At 40.5% G+C, this 20,080-nt stretch overlaps 1 protein-coding gene across 7 annotated transcripts in view; it reads left to right on the forward strand.

Annotated features, from left to right (window-relative positions):
• The window catches only part of TASP1 (taspase 1), a 274,050-nt gene that overhangs the window by 96,888 nt on the left and 157,082 nt on the right, over positions 1 to 20,080 (forward strand). For 6 of the 7 annotated variants that reach the window (XM_067707466.1, XM_067707465.1, XM_067707464.1 and 3 more), the window contains 2 exons: positions 4,153 to 4,272; positions 9,460 to 9,538. In XM_067707466.1, coding sequence (XP_067563567.1) covers positions 4,153 to 4,272; positions 9,460 to 9,538 — 199 coding nt within the window. The remainder of the gene's footprint in view (positions 1 to 4,152; positions 4,273 to 9,459; positions 9,539 to 20,080) is intronic. The other variant, XR_010935134.1, reaches the window with a different exon arrangement.

The raw sequence follows: 20,080 nt of genomic DNA on the forward strand, positions 1-20,080 counted from the left end.
CTGTGAACTAATTCTTGAATATTTATGAAGTAATTCTGATTTTTGCAGGTGTTGCAAGCCATTAGGAATATTTAGCTTAATTTGGAACAGGATTCTCTATTTTTCGCTTGATTTTTCATTTTTGAAAAACAAGTTACAGTAAATGCATCTATGTATAATCCTTTTGTGGCTTTCTGTAGTAGTTTGGTTAGGGATAAGAGTTATAGTTCACAATATCCTGATTGAAATGCTAAGAGAATTGTTTTACAGATAATGTATATCATTGTGTATCTGTTATGTGTCCCCTCAGTAAGATTCTACTTTATAGAATGTTTGAGTAGGATCAGCAGTCACAGTGAATAAAAAAAGAACTAATAAAGAATACCCTTTCCTGACTTTGTTGTTGCTGTTTTTGAGGGAAGTTATTTTATAGTGCCTCTTTATTTGCATGAGAGTTGTCTATTTCTAAAAGAACCAGTAAGATTAATAAGATCATACTTTAAAATACTTTGTAGTATGTCCATGGTGTTATGGTTGTGGTGATATGCTGCCAGTTGGTAGTTGAACAAGATAGAGCTTAAATCTTTTATGCTGACAAAATGTTGGTCTTAGGTGGTTTAAATTTCTCCTTCAGCAGATTTGTGCCTATAAAATTATTTGCCTTAGAATGAGTAGAGCAGACATCTGGCTGATAATGACCTTGTGGGATGTTATCAGACCTTGTTTCTCAAAGTAGGGTCCATGGAGCAATAGCATCAGCATCACTCGGAGGTTTTTAGATGTACAGTCGTGACTGACTCTAGATTACTCCATCATAATCTGCATTTAAACAGATTCTCCAGTTGATTTGTATGCACATTAAAGTTTGAGAAGCCCTCCTGTAGATGACATAAGACTTGGCATCTGAACAAGAAACAATCTCTGTCTGAGGTTACAAGGATATAAAGATTTAGGAATTATTTCTTAGAAAAATGAAACAAATGTTCATCTTAAAAATACATTTGGCTTTAGGATTATCTCTCTTTTCTGGAATAAAGTGTGTCCAATGAATTTCTTTACTTTGATAATTCCATCTTATCTACCAAAGAAGACAGACTCCACTTAGTCTATACCAAATGAGTAAACCTGATTATTGTTAATCTTCCCTAAGATAGTGTCATTCTCTGGCCTTGTATGAAATTGAATCTTGAGAAAAGGAGATGGAAGACTGATGTTAGAATGGCAGGGCATATATTGTCACTTACTGGGCTTGCTTTTGTTACACCAGGGATACAGATGTGCTTTATTTACTCCAAATTTATTTATTTATTTATTTAATATTTTTTGCTGTACGCGGGCCTCTCACTGCTGTGGCCTCTCCCGCTGCGGAGCACAGGCTCCGGACGCGCAGGCTCAGCGGCCATGGCTCACGGGCCTAGCTGCTCCGTGGCATGTGGGATCTTCCCGGACCGGGACACGAACCCGTGTCCCCTGGCATCAGCAGGTGGAATCTCAACCACTGCGCCACCAGGGAAGCCCACTCCAAATTTATTTTATTTTTATTTTTTAAATTTTTATTGGAGTATAGTTGCTTTACAATGCTGTGTTAGTTTCTGCTGTACAGTAAAGCGAATCAGTTATATGTATACATATATACACTCTTTCTTAGATTTCCTTCTCATTTAGGTCACCACAGATCATTGAGTAGAGTTCCCTATGCTAAACAGTAGGTTCCCATTAGTTATCTACTTTATGCATAGTGGTGTATACGTGTCAATTCCAATCTCCCAATTTGTCCCACCCCTTCTTCCCCCCTTGATAACCGTAAGTTTGTTGTCTACATCTGTGACTATTTCTGCTTTGCTGATAAGTTCATCTGTACCATTTTTTTAGATTCCACATATAAGCGATAATATACGATATTTGTTTTACTCTTTCTGACTTACTTCACTCTGTATGACAGTCTCTAGGTCTCTCCATGTTTCTGCAAATGACACTATTTCGTTTCTTTTTATGGCTGAGTAATATTCTATTGTATATATGTACCACATCTTCTTTATCCATTTCTCTGTCGATGGACATTTAGAAGATGTACCACATCTTCTTTATCCATTCCTCTGTCGATGGACTGACTATCGTAAATAGTGCTGCAGTGAATATCGGGGTGCATGCATCCTTTCAAATTCTGGTTTTCTCCAGCTATATGCCTAGGAGTGGGATTGCTGGGTCATATGGTAGCTCTATTTTTAGGTTTATAAGGAACCTCCATAGTGACTGTACCAATTTACATTCCCACCAACAGTGTAGGAGGGTTCCCTTTTCTCCACACCCTCTCCAGCATATATTGTTTGAAGATTTTTTGATGATGGCCATTCTGACCGATGTGAGGTGATACCTCATTGTAGTTTTGATTCTCATTTCTCTAGTAATTAGTGATGTTGAGCATCTTCTCATGTGCTTTTTGGCCATCTGTATGTGTTCTTTGGAGAAATGCCTATTTAGATCTTTTGATTGGGTTATTTGTTTTTTTGATATTGAGCTGCATGAGCTGTTTGTATATTTTGGAGATTATCCCTTGTTGGTTGCTTTGTTTGCAAATATTTTCTCCCATTCTGAGGGTTGTCTTAAAGAATAAGGATGTCCTGAATGTCTGCTGTTAGCAGAATGAAACAGTGGATCAGACCTTTCCTCAGAGGTTTACAGTCAGGTTAGGAAATTATCCTTAAAAGTCAGACAACCTACCACCAGAAGAACTGTGATATTCTGGGATATGGCCATGTTGATCCACTGGCTGGTCTTCCCCAGCTGCTGTTAAAAGGGAGAGTAGGGACACAGCACTCATTTCAGTCAGTTACACCTGTTGTATCAAAGTAAGTACTGTCATAGTGGAACAGCATATTTAAGGGGAGTTAGAATTTAGAGAAATAACCAAAGAAATGCAAACATCTAGATATACCTTCTCCTAATAGACTTAATATAATATTCATTGTGGCATGCTCTGCCTCTTCTAGTTTCCTTTAAGGAAAAATATTTTGTTTGCATTCTGCTTCCAATATTTCAAAACTCCCTTCAATGTTTTTCAGCTTCTGAGGCAGCCTTGGGATCCCATTGACTTTTCTGGGGCTAGCCTTAATGTGGTATTTCAAAAACCACTCCGGCAGGTACCTCCTCAGCACAAATGATGTCTTGCTCAGTAAGTAGTATGAGCATAAACCACACAGGAGGGAGAGCTGGTCTCATTGAACATGGGCTTCTGCCTGACTCTTTCATACAGACTTGAGTGCTAGGGTGAGGGTAGGGGTCTCAGGTTCTGGGGCACCAGTGCCCTAGTGTAAGAGTACCACCATGACCGCTATGAGCCTAAAGACCTGTAGTAGCCCTCCTTTTTAATACATAAAAAAGATAATTTTTCATGAAACTTTGTTCCCACTTCCTTTACTTTTGATTTTTATCCAGCAGTGTAAAGTTTGTCTGCCTTGCACAGGTGAACCAGAAATCTTTGAGGTAGGAGACAGCTGCTTGTGGTCACTACATGTGAAATGCCTTAATAAGCATGTGGCACCTGGAATACACAGAAACACAAAGATGCCTCCCAAGAATGTGCAGTTTTCTGCCATATGATTGGCAACCATGTTATTAATATAGCAGAGAAGGGAGCTTGCCATTTTCTCACAAGGAAGGAATTATAAAAGAAAATTGTAGCATGGTCTACACCAAGACTAGAAATGTCACTCTCTTCATTTATTGTGCTGAATATATTACTTTTAGAAATTTGTATATAATATTTAAAAAATACTAATAAGGACATTTATTAGTTCACTTACATCATAGATCTTTTCCTCTATAAATTCTCAATCGTGAACTTAATTCTTGAGATTAAGGAGACAGGGTGATATACTGTAATTTATATTAAATTGTTTTTTTCTTCCTCCCTTAGAAAGGCACATTAGGCTTTTTATTAGAGAAAAGCAACCAGACACCCTTGGTTCAGGATCTTACAGTGGAAAATAAGTTTTGACTTGAACTGGATTAAGTGGCAACTTGATAATAAATAATTTCAGGAGATTGCTGAATGTTCCAGTTAAGGATTAGCTCAGATTTTGTTATGTCATGATCGTCCTGACAAGTGCTGTGTGGTCACATCATTGTCACACACTGTGCTTAGCGAACGCTCTGGCCACTTTTGCTCTGCAGGAGAATGACTCAGGCACTTTGGACACGGTGGGTGCTGTGGTCGTGGACCATGAAGGGAACGTGGCTGCCGCCGTCTCCAGTGGAGGCTTGGCCTTGAAACATCCAGGGAGAGTGGGGCAGGTAAGTGATTCTGGGGTTTTTAAACTAGTTTTGCAAGTCGAAACATGGAATTTTCTAGCCCACAAGTTTTTGAACCAGTAGAGATATTTTTTTTTTCTTTAGAAAAAACAAATGATTATTGTTCTTAGCACTTATGTAGTATAAATCATCAAATACCTGTTCAAGATTCTTTCTAAAATTAAAACCTATCTCACAGTAATAGGGTTCTTCCTGATCTTTATAATTGGTAATCCTATGCTTGGCTACTTTCAGCAGGCTAGCTACTGGCCTGGGCATTTATCAGACATTTAATAAATGTGCATCCATTTCCATTTTCTTTCTTTGTAAATGTCATTCTCTTTAGGATCCAGCACCTGACTATATGGCTGCTTGCTTTCCAGGTGGAAAAACAGTTTTAGAGTTACATTTTGTATTTCCTCCATTCAAGGAACAGTAACATTTTGACCCTCTAATCCCTCCTCTGATTAGGCATTTCAGCTATTTTATAGACTGACTAGTAGTCCAAGTCACCAACACATGATACCACTTGAGAAATCTAGATAGAAGGGTCTAATTTATGTGCAACTGGCTTATTCCCTGTTCACTTGTACATCTTCTTCACCCCTGACTCCCCATCTCCATCCAGCCTTTAGTACCCAACTGAGAATGAAACTTAACAATCCATTTGATCTAATAACCTTTCTGGGAATAAACCAATTTGGCACATTACTTACAGCCTTAATAAATATTTGTTGAGTGAACAAATGAATTGGACACCCTCACAGAATCTGTTAAAGTTGTTGCACAGGGTGTGCTTAAGCTCAGTGCTTGGATCTCGTGTTGCATCTGTAGCACCTCTTGGCATGCTCTGTGTGCTTTGTCTCCCATGTTTGAAGAAGAGTCAGTGCCACAGTTGCTTTGGACACGGTGGTTAGCTAGCGCTTGGAGCAGAGTGATCTGCTTCGTGGAGGACGTCTTTGCAAAGCCCCAAGTGATGTTCCCTGATCTGCCCTTTATTGTGGACAAGCCACTCACAGTCCTATGGTGGGAAGGGGAAGGGAAGAATAATTAATTTTGTGCTACTCTTTGCCTACCATACAAGGGGATTTATGAGGAATGATTACTCAACATGTGGAAATGCTTTGAACTCAATATAAAAAGCCTTTGTCTGGTCATGGTATTTTTCCACATTATAAAGCCCTGTGTATTTATCAAGTTTGGAATAAGAAAACCAAGCTCGGCATATCAGATCTGGATGCCTCGGTGGAGAAAGAGAGAAAAGCCAGCAGAGGCGCCTTCATTGCATTGCAATTCCCATGACTTTCTTACTGGTTTTTGTTTGTTTTCGCTAGCAAAATAGCAACAACAGAACCAAGGATAGTGCTGGACTACGTTAGCAGGATATTACACCGAACCCTGCACGTGGGGTTGCCCTGGAAAAAGAAATACTGTAAAACTTAACACGTACACATTTGAAAGTTGCTAAGAGAGTAGGTCTTAAAAGTTCTCACTACAAGAAAAACAATTCTGTAACTGTGTATGATGACGGATGTTAATTAGACTAATTGTGGTGATCATTTTGCAATATATACAAATACTTAATGATTATTATTATTATTTTTTTTTTTTGCGGTCCGCGGGCCTCTCACTGTTGTGCCCTCTCCCGTTGCGGAGCACAGGCTCCGGACGTGCAGGCTCAGCGGCCATGGCTTACGGGCCCAGCTGCTCCGCGGCATGTGGGATCTTCCCGGACCGAGCCACGAACCCGTGTCCCCTGCATTGGCAGGCAGACTCTCAACCACTGCGCCACCAGGGAAGCCTTGAATGATTATTTTGTACACCTGAAGCTAATATAATGCGTGTCAATTGTACCTCAATTAAAAAAAAAAAACTTGCATATTGATTTGCCCCACTTGTCCAGTTTATGAATGCATAGTTTGTGAGAGCTGGTAAATCAGGAAAGGGTGTGGAGGAGTAAAGAAAGGTGCTTACAGGAAAACACAGTTGCTTAATCGTGTTATATTGCTCAGATAGAGGAGAAGCAATAAGCCTAGAAATATGCACGCATCAGATGGGAGGTAAAGAGCCGTTCTTCTTGAGGATCAGGACAGAATGAAACAAAATACTCAAGCAAACTATTTAAAGAAGGAAAGATTAATTATTTTTTTAAAATGTGCTGAAACTAGCTATTCTTATATACATTTTAAATGCACAAGTAACTCTTTAAAAATTTTAGCATATTTACCCGTATTACCCAGCTGCTGAAGTGGCAATTTGAATTAGAACTTGTTTGCTTCCTCAGCTTATCGTAATGGTTAGAACTTACAAACGGGACACGAGAGAGAAATTATTGTCATTATGTTCTACTCTCCCCTAACCCTCACCCTACCCACACACAAACAGGCAGTTGAGTTAAGGGGCTAAGAGTGTGGATTTGGGATTTAGGTAAAACTTTATTCTAACCACCCCCCCCCTTACCAGTCCCCTCCCCATGGACAAGTTACTCAATGCCGTTAAGTTCTACTTTCCACAACTATAAAATGGGGATAAATAGCTACCATACAAAGTTCTAGAAGGTTAAATGACATAATTCATTTCAGTTGCTTATCATAGTGCCTCCTAATAACAGCTGCAGCCTGCTGTTTATTAATCACTGGCTCTGTGCAGCAAGTGTGCCTACAAGACTGTGAGGTGGGTGTTTTTATTACCGTCATTTTATAAAAGAGGAAACGAAGACCCAGAGAAGATTAAATTATAATAATATCATCATTTGTATGACCTACTTTTACTGCATGATAATAGCTTTGATAAAATTTTACTACTAAAAAGAAGGAAGCCTTTTGCTGTTGCCCTTGTTTTTAAAGATCTGCTTAAGGTTGTTATGTTTTATCCAAAGGAGTGGATAAGAGATGGACAGTCTCTGATTCTTTCTTTTATCTTAGCCAACACTGTCTCAGCCCAACCAATTTCAGAAGGTTAAGAAGGAAGACAACTTTAGGTCATGAAATATAGGAGAGATAGCATAGAGAGGAGAAACAAGAGTAAAACAAACTTCTTTTCATGGCCTCCACTGGGCTTCTCAAGGGTGTCCTCTTGGCCATATTTACTATTTTTTAGGTGCAGACTCCTGGTCAAGATAATTGTGGGAAATGGAAAGGGCAATGGGCTAAGATCCAGGGTTTCCAGTGAAGGAAGAATGGGCCCTTCCACCGAGGTCACATGCTCTCTGAGGCTTCGGCTGACCCAACACCCAGCCTATGTACTACCAGTGGAATGGCTTATCCCACAAGTCTGCCATTTTATTCTGAAATCCATATGTTGAATTAATTCCGTAGAGCTTTTAGTTGCCACTCTCACCCAGCTCTCTTGTGTGTTTTAGAAGCATGGTGTTTTCAATGTGTCTGCCATATCAGGGGTGTTGTGTTCAGTTCTTGGTTCTACTTTTAAGAGGGGTATTGTCATTGACAGTGGGGGATGGCAACTGTGGATCACATGAACATGGTCAGACTTCACCTCCAATTATCCTGGACTCTGGATCATTTCTCAAGGAGGGTCATTAGGGAAGTGGGGTGGGTGTGTGCATCTCAATGTCTTGGGGAGCAGTTCACAAATTCTTTGAGAGAGAAAAGAGAATCAGGGCATTAGAATAGATGTTTTCAAAAGTTTGGAGAACTTTAGGGGAGGGTTAAAGTATTTCCAGAGAGTAGACCTAGGATTGGTGGGTGGAAGTTAAGGAAGAACTTTCCACCAATGGAAAGTGTCCAGAAGGGGTATATGTTCCCACATGAGGTGGTGAGGTTCTCAGTATCAGAAGTGCCTGGGATATTTCACGAAAATCCTTGTTCTGGGTAGAATATTAGAGCAAATTAGTTCTGAAGTCCTTGCAGAAAAGAATAAAATATCATAGAAAGCTGAAGTCTGTCTGGTCACCATTCTCAGTCTAAGCTTCTTCTTCCAGTCCTCACAAGTGAGTTTCTAGAATATAACAGTACTATTTTATGGGAGTATCTTTTGCCTTTATCAATCACAGAGAATACTGAATGTCTTGTAGTTTGCTGTTTGTTTTTTTTTAACTCAATAGGTTTCAGAGTTTCTTCTGTAATAGTTCTTAAAAATCTTTTTAAAGAAACTTAATCCTTTTTTCTAATGTTTGAAACAAATTCCACATATTGCTATGCCAATGTTTATTTAGCCATTTCTGTACTGATTGAATGTGTGGTGTTTTCAGTATTTCATTCTTATCAAACAGGTGATAATGAATATTCTTGACCATGCCTCCTTGTATTTCTCTGTAATAGCTATCTAAGGGTTTTTCTAATTCTGCTTCCAAGGAATGGAACAGTTATCAATTGTGATTCCCCTTCCAAAGGCAGAGAAAATCATTGTGAATATTGAAGAGGTGAATCCAGACCTTCTGGGTGGCACTGTTGGAAACAAAATAGGAATGATTGTCACACACTTTTATAAAACCACAGCAGCTTATTGTGTTCCTGGTGGTTTCAGACATATAAATTTATTCCACCACCTCACAAAGCAATTAGCTTGAACAGGCCTTTTTGTCTCCTTTCTTTCTATCTGGCAGAATCTAGCACAGTGGTGAGCAGATACTGGGCCCTTCGGTGTATACCTGTTTGCAGTTCCTGTTGTGCCATCCCGAAGGAGGCCGGGAAAAGGCAATAAAACCTAAAGCAGCGTTTGCTAGAGCGTGGCAGGAGGACCACCCGCGTTCTGGGCTCCTAGGCCTGGGTTAATGATGCTGATCCCTGGGCCAACCTCCAGACCATCAGGATATCTGGGAACCAAGGTTCCTATCATCATGCTCCCCAAGAAATCTGACTCACACCTAGTTTGACAAGTGTTATTTTAAGGCAACCGCAGTGATTTCAAGGAGCCAGAGCAACACCTGGCAAACTACAATAGAGGGAAGATTTTTCAGGGAAGGAAAAAATTGCTGTTGATGAGACTAAGAAACTTTGTTTTGCTATTTTCTGAAAAATTTTAGATTAGTACATAGCTGAAAATATAGTTTTGTTAATGTTAGAACCATTGTTTGGGTAGGTCTTATACAGCCTCTGGTTATCGCTCATTTGCTATACATCATTATTAGATGAGGCTTTATTAGATGGGTATGATTTCTGTCTTCTGGTGAAAGCTAGTAATTACATATAATAATCTTAAAATATTGTATTTATCTATTTTTCCTCCCAGGCTGCTCTTTATGGATGTGGCTGCTGGGCTGAAAATACTGGAGCTCATAATCCCTACTCCACAGCTGTGAGTACCTCAGGTATTTGCTGCTTTCATGACCATTTTTCATAACTTCAACCTTGTAGGTCATTTAATGATTGAAAACCATATTTTTATGTAAACACAAAGCATGTGCTAAGACGTCACATGGATAAGAACATTGATGCCTGAAAAATGTTTGATATTTGGGAGCTTTTGAGAATTGTTTCATAACGTAAGTATCACAGTATAGAGTATAAAGGCTTTGCTAACGTTTTCAATACAACTTTGGAGTTAACTAAAATTTAGTTGTATTTTTAATGGATTTTTTTTCTCTAATGACTCATGATAGTACCAAATTCAGGTCAAAATGATATAAAAGTAGCAAGGCATTTCAGAAGCTAAGAGGTCATTTCTTGAGTAAAATGTTGACAAAACTTACAAGGTGTATTTCAAACTGTGTAGTTTATGGCATCTACACTTTTGATAAAATGTAGGTCCTTTTTTTGTATTTGTATTAGAAGAGTCGTTTTCATTTAGAAGTGTGTGTGTGTGTGTGTGTGTGTGTGTGTGTGTGTGCGTGAGAGAGAGAGTGAGTGTATGTTTGGGGGGAGTGGATTTTTTAAAAAATTTTTATTGGAGTATAGTTGATTTATAATGTTGTGTTCGTTTCAGGTATACAGCAAAGTGAATCAGTTATATGTATACATATACCCACTCTTTTTTAGATCCTTTTCCCATATAGGCCATTACAGAGTAGTGAGTGGAGTTCCCTGTGCTATACAGTAGGTCCTCATTAGTTATCTATTTAATATATATTAGTGGGGAGTAGATTTTAATGGGCAGAATGGTTGTTGTCTAGACCCAGGTTTTCATATGCTTTTGCCAGACGTACTTGAAGCTCTTCATGTAGTTGATATGCATGGTTGACATAATAATATTGGTTCATCCCCTTTGCTGTGCTGTCTCTCAAGTTACAGTCCTAGGCCTTTCTCCCCGACGTCCTCAGGCCTTATCAGGAGGCTGGTAGACATGGCTGCCTTTCCTTCCTTTCTCTCTTCAGTTTCTTGCCACGTTGTTTTCTGTCCCACCACGCTGACCACCCACCCAGTCCAAGAGCCCTCCTCTCCCGCTCACTCTTGCCTCTCTGTGGTCTCTGGCACAAGTCACTCTTTTCTTTCCATCTCCAGAATATATCCTGAACCTCTCTTGGTTTTTTTCTACTTCCCTGACCTGCTCCATTTTGTCCTTCGTCACACGGACTCTTCCCATTGCTAATGACCCCAGTGTGGGCCTCTGCCGGCTTTTCTTCATCTCACTGTGTGCTTCCTCTCGGTGATCTGGTATTATTGCTGTTGTTCTCATGATTTCAGCGGTTATCTTTTAACATATTGGCTTCCACGTCTATCTCTACTCTGGACTTTTCACTTGAAGTCCACCTGAGTTCTTTCTGCCTTCCTGTTGGATACATCCCTGTGGGTGTCATGTGTGCACATGAGATTCAGCAGCCCAACTGAACACCTCGTTCCTTATTCCCACGCCTTGGCCATCTTTCTCCTGTATTCTTTTTCTCTTTTACTGCCATCACTATTCTATTTGGTCAGACTTGAAATCTTGGTACCATTCTCATATTTGTAGCTTCTTTCCATTTCTACTGACCTGACCCTGTTACTTCAGACACCCAAGCTCCTGCCCGCCTGTTGTAGCAGCCTCCTGACTCAGATCCATTATTTGCATTGGTGGAAAAATTTGATTTTGAGCCACTCAGGTGAAGTCCAAACACAAATTAATGTTGAATCTAAACCATACTAATATAATAGACAAAAAATTGTTTTTCAGTCTCTCCATTTTGAAGAAATGAGCATAATGTAGTAATATGAGTTAATTTTTAATTTAATATTGCTGGCACATGAAAAGTTTTACACATAATACTTAGGAATTAGCTTGTGCATAATGAAGTATGGCCCATGTCTATGGAAAATTGTGGTATTTGAACAAACCAAAGTCTAAAATAGGTAATTCATTGTTCCATTTTTATTTTCCTAAAGAAATATCAGTTGGTATCATGTGTTGTGTTGACTTTAATTTTGGTCAGTATGTAGTTCATGAGTTGGTTTGTTGCTATTTAAATGTTAGGAGACCTGAATTCTACTTGAAGCTGGAATCATGAGTGTCTGTCTCACTGTGTCACTTTGGAAAAGAAATTCAATCTCCTTGGGATTGTCCACCTCCCTTTTTGAAATTTGGTGATGTGGAATAAGAGCACCTAAATCTCTATAGATTTGATTCTGTGAAGTAGATGGCAGTGGGTGGGTAAAGTTAAAATTGTAAAATTAAGGTCTTTCTCCCTTCCCCTTGAATATTTCCTTCTTTGCCCATCTTGTATCCACTGAAGATAGTTTTTTATATGACTAAAGATAACTTTAGGTTTCCAGTTTATGATATCTAGTGTAGCTTTTTAACTTGGATGCCCAGCTCATCATGTTATATCCTTCTTAAGTTTAAGAACTAACCATCATCAGCCTACAGAACCTGAGGATAATAGAGCAAGTCTCCATTTGCTTCCATCTGTGGAACTTTGTGTGATTGCTTCACCCTTGTTTCTCCTGGGGCTGTTGCTATGAGGTTGATGATGGAAACACATGGCGGAGTTGGGTGACCACGTCAGAAGAAAGGTGGAGCACAGAATTTTGCAACTGTTTGGTCAAAATAAAAAAGACATGTGCCTTAGGCTGCTGCAGAAAATCCAGAGACCTGGCCTACATTTTAGGTTTATAGTTCTTGGAAGGTGATAATTGAAAGACAGAGGGAAGATAGTTATGGTCAGGGTAGGGCTCTGCTAAGGCCAGACAGGCGATGTGGTCATTAGCCTGTGGGATAAACTCCAGCATGTTGTTCTAATCACGGCGGGGAGGAATGAGTGGAGAGTGGGGAAGAGCGTAGTGGGGCAGGAGCTGACCTTGCAAACTCTGACTAATGTTCCGGCATCTTGGAAATTTGCCGAGCTAGGGAGGTTCTTGTTCTGATTCTTCCACTCACTGGCTGAGACATCCTGGCAAGGAGTTATTTGTACCACAGGAATAGCATCTATCTTAATATTTATGAGGATTTAATGAGCTGATGTATGGATCTCTAGATATTACTCATCTTACACAACTGAAACCTTATGAATTTTGAATAGCACCTCCCCATTTCTCCCTTTGCTAACTCCTGGCAGTCACCGTTACCCTCTGCTTCTACGAGTCTGACTGTTTTAGGTGCCTCATATAAGTGCAGTTGTGCAGTGTCTGTCCTTCTGTGACTGGCCTGTTTCACTGAGCATAATGTCTTCTGGGTTCATCCATGTTGTCATATACAGTAGGATTTCCTTCCTTTTAAAGGCCGAATAATACTCCGTTATATGGATATACCACATTTTCTTTTCTTGCTCATCTGTCAAGGACATTTAGGTTGTTTTCATATCTTGGCTATTGTAAATAACGATGCAATGAACATGGGAGTGCAGGTACCTCTTTGAGATCCTGATTTCAATTCTTTTTGATAAATACACAGAAGTGGAATTGCTGGATCATATGGTAGTTCCATTTTTGTTTTTTGAGGAACCTTCATACTGTTTTCCATAGTAACTGAACCATTTTACATTCCTACCACCTGTGTATGCAGGTTCAGATATCTCCATATCCTCACCAACATTTATCCCTTGTCTTTTTTTTTTTTAAAACATCTTTGTTGGAGTATAATTGCTTTACAATGGTGTGTTAGTTTCTGCTTTATAACACAGTGAATCAGCTATACATATACATATATCCCCATATCTCCTCCATCTCCCTCCCACCCTCCCTATCCCACCCCTCTAGGTGGTCACAGAGCACAAAGTTGATCTCCCTGTGCCATGTGTCTGCTTCCCACTAGTTATCTATTTTACATTTGGTAGTATATATTAGTCCATGCCACTCTCTCACTTTGTCCCAGCTTACCCTTCCCCCTCCCCGTGTCCTCAAGTCCATTCTCTATGTCTGCGTCTTTATTCCTGTCCTGCCCCTAGGTTTTTCATAACCATTTTTTTTTTTGGATTCCATATATATGTGTTAGCATACGGTATTTGTTTTTCTCTTTCTGACTTACTTCACTCTGTGTGACAGACTCTAGGTCCATCCACCTCACTACAAGTAACTCAACTTCATTTCTTTTTATGGCTGAGTAATATTCCATTGTATATTTGTGCCACATCGTCTTTATCCATTCATCTATCGATGGACACTTAGGTTGCTTCCATGTCCTGGCTATTGTAAATAGAGCTGCAGTGAACATTGTGGTACATGACTCTTTTTGAATTATGGTTTTCACAGGGTATATGCCCAGTAGTGGGATTGCTGGGTTGTATGGTAGTTCTAGTTTTAGTTCGTTAAGGAACCTCCATATTGTTCTCCATAGTGACTATCTCTTGTCTTTTTGATAATAGCCATTTTGACAGATGTATGGTGATATCTTGTGGTTTTAAGTTGCACTTCCCTAATGACTAATGATGTTGAACACCTTTTTCATACACCTGTTGGCCGTTTGTATGTCTTCTTTGGAGAAATGTCTATTCAAGTCCTTTGCCCATGTTCTAATATTGTTTTTTTTTCTATTGAGTTGTAGGAGTTCCTTATCTATTTTAGATATTAACCCCTTTTCAGAAGTATGGTTTATAAATATTTTCTCCCATTCCATAAGTGTCCTTTTAATTTTATTGCTTATTTCCTTTGCTATGTTGAAGCTCTTTAGTTTGATGTAGTCCCACTTGTCTATTTTTGCTTTTGTTGCCTGTACATTTACTGTAATATCCAAGAATAAAATATACCAATGTAAGACACATACACTAGAGGGAAAAAGAGACTGCCAGTTATATTATGACACACGGCTTTCTCATCACTTAACACATGGCTGTTGCTTTACAAGAAACTATAGAATTGGGGGTATTCTTCCAACGAGAAATATTTGCTTCCCTGGTAACAATGTCATGCCCTTTTGCTATTTCCATGCCTTCCTATGTATACAATCACTTTTGGTTTGAATCGTGTATCATACCGTAATCCTTTTGAAGACATTATAAATGGCAGTTACACTCAAAACATGTAGTTCCAACATGGCACACAACTCAACCGAAGGGTCAAGAAATGGGAACAGCTGACCTCTAGAGGCAGCGGTGGCTGTGTCACAGCTGCAAGCTAGAGGACAGCCATGGGAGGATGCCATCAATTACAGTGCACCTCCCAATTTCCAAAAATTTAAAATGTGAAAAAAAGTGTGCTTTTCTTATTCTCAGCTTTTTTGTGAAAATAAATAATTAGTTTCAAGCTTTCTTTAAGTGGTGACATAAGCTCTTGAGAAAAGGGGGCTTGTAGGACTTCCCTGGTGGTGCAGTGGTTAAGAATCCGCCTGCCAATGCAGGGGATACGGGTTCGAGCTCTGGTCCGGGAAGATCCCACATGCTGTGGAGCACCTAAGCCTGTGCACCACAACTACTGAGCCTGCACTCTAGAGCCCGAGAGCCACAACTGTTGAGCGCGTGTGCCACAAATTCTGAAGCCCAAGCACTTAGAGCCTGTGCTCCACAACAAGAGAAACCACCGCAATGAGAAGCCCGCGCACCGCAACGAAGACCCAATGCAGCCAAAAATAAATAAATAAATAAATTGAAAAAAAAAAAAGAAAAGGGGGCTTGTGGGTATATTTGTGTTTCCTGAGTGCCTGGCACAGGGCTTTGCACTTAGAAAATGCTTAATAGACAAATTAAAATTTAAAAATGTATATGCATGGACAATATTTTATTATAACCATCAAACTTGCTAAGAGACTGGAACATAGTTATTCCAACCATTAAAAAGAAAGAATAGTTATATAACGTGGTGGAAGTGCTAATTACCACACAATGGCAATCATATTACAGTAAATAAATGTATCAAGTTAACATGTTGTACACCTTAGATTTACACAATGTTATATGTCAAATATATTTCAATGAAAGAAAAAGAAATGTGTATGTGATTCTTCTCTCTTCTAGAGGGATTCTTGTCTTTTCAAAAAGATTATTCATCATGGAATATCTTTAAATAGCATTTTAAAATTTGATTTAGTTTGACAAAACCAGATTCACACATGATTTTTCAGTAACACATCAGATGTGTAATGTAAGATCCATCTGTGGTCTTTTTCTGGCTATGGAAAGGAAGAGCGGATTGAGGATCAGAAGATCAGAAGGAGGAACAAGCAAGAGATTAAGTTTATGCTCTGGCTGCCCTTAGCATTGGTCTTCTGTTACTTGTCTGTGCAGTCTGGTTTTTTTCTTAAAGAGAAACAGTTAAGCCCAGGGGTTTTATGGCAGCTGACTGGAGATCAGAAGACATAGGCTTCTGCATGGAGAAAGGTCTGCTACTCAATAGGAGACCCAGTGATTTCTGATTTTCTAGGTTCTTTGATTTTCCAGGTCTTGGCTGATCCAGAAATCAGAGAGTACTGAGGGTGTGGCCACGGCTTGCTAAGAGTAGCTTCAAAGGTGGATGGGATAAAAAATGCAAAGAATGAGGCCAGGCTCTTGCTTTGATATTTCTGAGCCAGTGATTGGAGTCTCCTCCTCAGGGGCTGGGAGGTATGTCACCCCTTCTTGATTCTTCCACCTAACAGGCAGCCACAGGTCTTCCTCTGCCCCTCTGTGGGAGATTGTCTAACGAGTCTGTGCTGCAAAGCTCCTGCCCAGGTTCCTTTGTCAGGATGGCACAATGCAGCCTTCCTTGCGAGTCACATGACACAAGAGCCAGTGGGACACCACTGCTGGGCCATTGACATGTGCCCTGTGGTCACTGCTGTCTGGGGGCCCGGATGGGATGGGGAGGCAGGCAGAATCTGTGCTTCTGCTTCCTTTGTAAGAGTATCCATTATTTCTCCTTAGTACTCTCTGTATGTCACAAGCGCTCTTGGTGGCGTAGTCTCTTGATTATCATGAATTAGAGCCCTGTTCTACTCTGGACCCTGGGTGCAGGTCACCTAGGGGTTTGGCTTCCCTTCCAACACTCTCTTCCCTGTTTTTTTAGCAGCTTTCAAGGTGACTCTTCAAGGAACCGTCTGTACTTGAGGTCTATTATTTTTCTTAGTTATTTCCACTCATTGACTCTTAAATATACTTTAGTCAGGCGTCCTCCTCCACCACACTACTGACGTGCTCTTGTCAAGATTAACAATCACCTCCAAAAGCCAGTGTCATCCCTTAGTCCTGTAAGCAGCATTTGACACAGTTGTTTGAATGACTTGCTTCCCCGGAAATACTATTTTTGATCAAACTCAAACTGGTCGTCCTCCTGCTTCACTGGCTGCTGCTTCTCAGTCTCCTTTGTTAATTTTCTCATCTTCTTGACCTCTCAGTGTTGGAGTGCCCTGAGGCCTAGTCCTTGACCTTTTCTTTGTCTTTGAATACCCACTGCCTTGGTGTTCTCATCCAGTCGAGTGGCTAAGTACCATATATATGCTGACACCCACATTTTTATCTCCACCCTGAGCCTCTCCCCCGGAACTCAGTTTTTTAACTGCTTGTTCAAAGCCCCCACCTGTGTATGTAATAGGCAAGATATTGCCCTCTCTGTCCCCACCTGATTCTTCACACAGCAAATGGCACCTCTAGCCTCCCATTGGTTCAGGCCAAAATCTTAGAGTCATGCTTGACCCTCTTTTCTTTTATATCTCACCCAATCCACTCCAGCAACAAACCCTGTCTACTCTCCTCTCTAAATATATTTAAAATCCAATGACTTCTTAGCACATTCACTGCTATCGGCACATTCAATGTGCTGCATCTCTAATCTGGGTTATTGCAGGAGCCCCATAGCTAGTCCCTTGTTTTCTGCTCCCTTTCCCTTTTATTCAGTTCTCAACAACTCTTGAAGGAATATGTTCAAACCTAACTCAAATCACGTGTCATACCTCCTCTTTGAACTGTCCAGCGTGTCCCAATTTACTCAGAAAAGCCGAAGCCCTTACTCAGGGCCCGCAAGGCCTTATACAGGGTGCTGCCCACCTTCCCCTCAGGCTGCAGCTCTTGCTTTTCTTCCCCTGCTCATTCACCTGCTTTGCTATGCTTCAGACATGCCAGGCACACTCCCACCTTAGGGCCTTTGCCTGAGTCCTTCCTTTCCCTTTAACTCTCTACCCTTCATATCTTATGCCCCTGCCCCCACCTCATCAGCTCTTGATTCAGATAATTCACCTTCTCACTGAGATCTTCCTTGACCACCCCATCTTAAACATGTAACTCTTCCCTCAGCCAACATTCCCTGTCCCCCTCCCATGTTTTATTTTTTCCCACAGAATGTATCATGTCTAACAATTAATATCTTTTATCTGTTTATTTTATCTTTGTTTTCTACCCCACTCTACTATGAAATTGCTTGAGGATTGGGATTTTCCTCAGCTTTCCTCACTGATGTGTGAATGGTGCTCATCAGATAGAGCCTCTGATGTTTGTTGAATGAATTGATGTGAATGAATATGAACAAATAAATACATTGGGCTGGTGTCTTAGTCAGCTCAGGCAGCTATAACAAAATACCATAGACTGTGTGGCTTAAACAACAGACATTTATTTCTCAAAGTTCTAGAGGCTGGGAAGCCCAAGATCGTGGGCCAGCAGATTCAGTTCCTGGTGAGAGTTTTCCTCCTGGCTTGCAGCTGGCCAGCTTTTGGCTGTGTCATCACATGGTAGGGAGAGAGTGAGGGGGAGAGAGAGAGAGAGAAAGAAAGAGAGGGTTGAGAGACAAACAGACACAGAGGGAGGGAGGGAGAGAGGGAGCACAAGAGGGTGCAAGCTCTGGTCTCTCTTCCTGTTCTTACAAGGACACTAATCCCATCATGGGTGGGGGGGCACCCTCATGACCTCATATAACCCTAATTACCACCCCAAAGACACCACCACCTTGGGGGTTAGGGCTTCAACATAGGGATTTGCTGGGATGCACAACAATCAATCCATAACAGGTGGAGTGCATTAGGTCAAGCCCAGCTGAATCAGGGCTGAGAGGAAGGTAGGTGCAGGGTTGAGAGCAGTGTGTTCTGATGAGAACAGAGGATCCCTGAAGAAGAGGGCTGAGTGCAAAGTGTGCGGATCTTAACTTGGTGTCTTATTGGGTTCTCTCTGGATGGCCTTGACTAAGTATTTAAATTTTCTTTAGTATGAAGTGGGAACCCTTTTGAGGAGGGAGATGCTCATTGTTTTGGAAAATAGATGAAGACAGAGCTTTCGTCTTTGGGGTCAATCTGGAATGATGAGTGGTGATTCAGACAGAGAGGCTAGAGTGGTCAAGGGGTTCAGTACGCTGCTGTTAGTTCTGCTGGGTGGGATCCAGGCTCTTCAGCCCACTCTGCCTCCTTTATATGCCTTCCTAGGCCGTCCTCTTTCTCTCTTACATGGCTGACAGTGTGGCTTCTCAGAAGCTTCTTGTCTTTATGAAACAATAAACTTCATAACCTTTCACACTCGACAAGATTTTTAGGGGGCAGCCACTTAGGCTGAAATCATTTGGGTTTTAATATGTAGGGCTGGGAATGATACTGTGAGAAATCTTTTTATGTGATTTATGACTTCTAGACGTGAGCATAGATAAAACCCTAATATATTTGTAAACATCATCATCTTAAAAGCACTTGACTCTTTGGACTGATTGGTTAGTGTGGGTGGGGAAGAAATATTGTTCATTTACAGATAACAGAGTAGATAAACTCCCAGCACATTTCCCAAAACTAGTTATGTGAGATGAGGGTTCTATTCTAAGACTGCTGCTTACTCTCATTAAGTCACTTCATATCTGATGAACTATTAATATATTATTTCCTGCTTTTTAGTTAACTAAGGTCACTGATGGTTCTGAATTTTGCTAGGTTATTTCCTAGGAAACCAGTTCAGTGTGACAGCTTTGGTTATCATGTATCTTGGATGTTTTCAATGAGTAGATTTTCCCGATTGTGAAATAACACATGGTTATAAAAGAAATTGGAAAATGAAACTGATAATTTTGCTATGCTGTGATAGCGTGTTAATATTTTTTGGTATATTTTTGATAGATAAAACAAAAACGACAATATCATTTAGCTTCTGTTAGTCCTTGTCCCTTTATATTATATAACGAACATTTTTATGATTCGTTATATATTCTTCAAAACATAATTTTAAAGGGTATGAAGGATGTCTTTCCCACATAACACGAGTTCAGGCATTTTGCTTTTATGGAAGAAGACTTGTAACTGCTCTCAAGCTATTTTAGAGGCTCTTATCCTGTGCTCTAGTGTCTGGGTGTGATATAAAAGACAGTCCTTGTCCTTGAAGCACATGAAATCTATGGCCTTACTTGATGATACAGGGAAGTTTCTTGCCAGTTCAGAAATACATTGAAATACTGGCTGTAATAAAGGCTTGCTGCCCTGAACCAGGCTCTGCTGCATCCTACACCTGAGGGATGTGCCCCACAGTGCCTCCCCAAGGGACCTCAGTGCATCTGGCCACCTGACTCTTGTTGCCGCCATTAGTACCTCTCCCTTCCTGCCACACACCCTCTCTCCAAAGTCCCACCCAAACCCG

Source organism: Pseudorca crassidens, chromosome 15, assembly GCF_039906515.1.
Source record: "Pseudorca crassidens isolate mPseCra1 chromosome 15, mPseCra1.hap1, whole genome shotgun sequence".
Classification (NCBI taxonomy): domain Eukaryota; kingdom Metazoa; phylum Chordata; class Mammalia; order Artiodactyla; family Delphinidae; genus Pseudorca; species Pseudorca crassidens.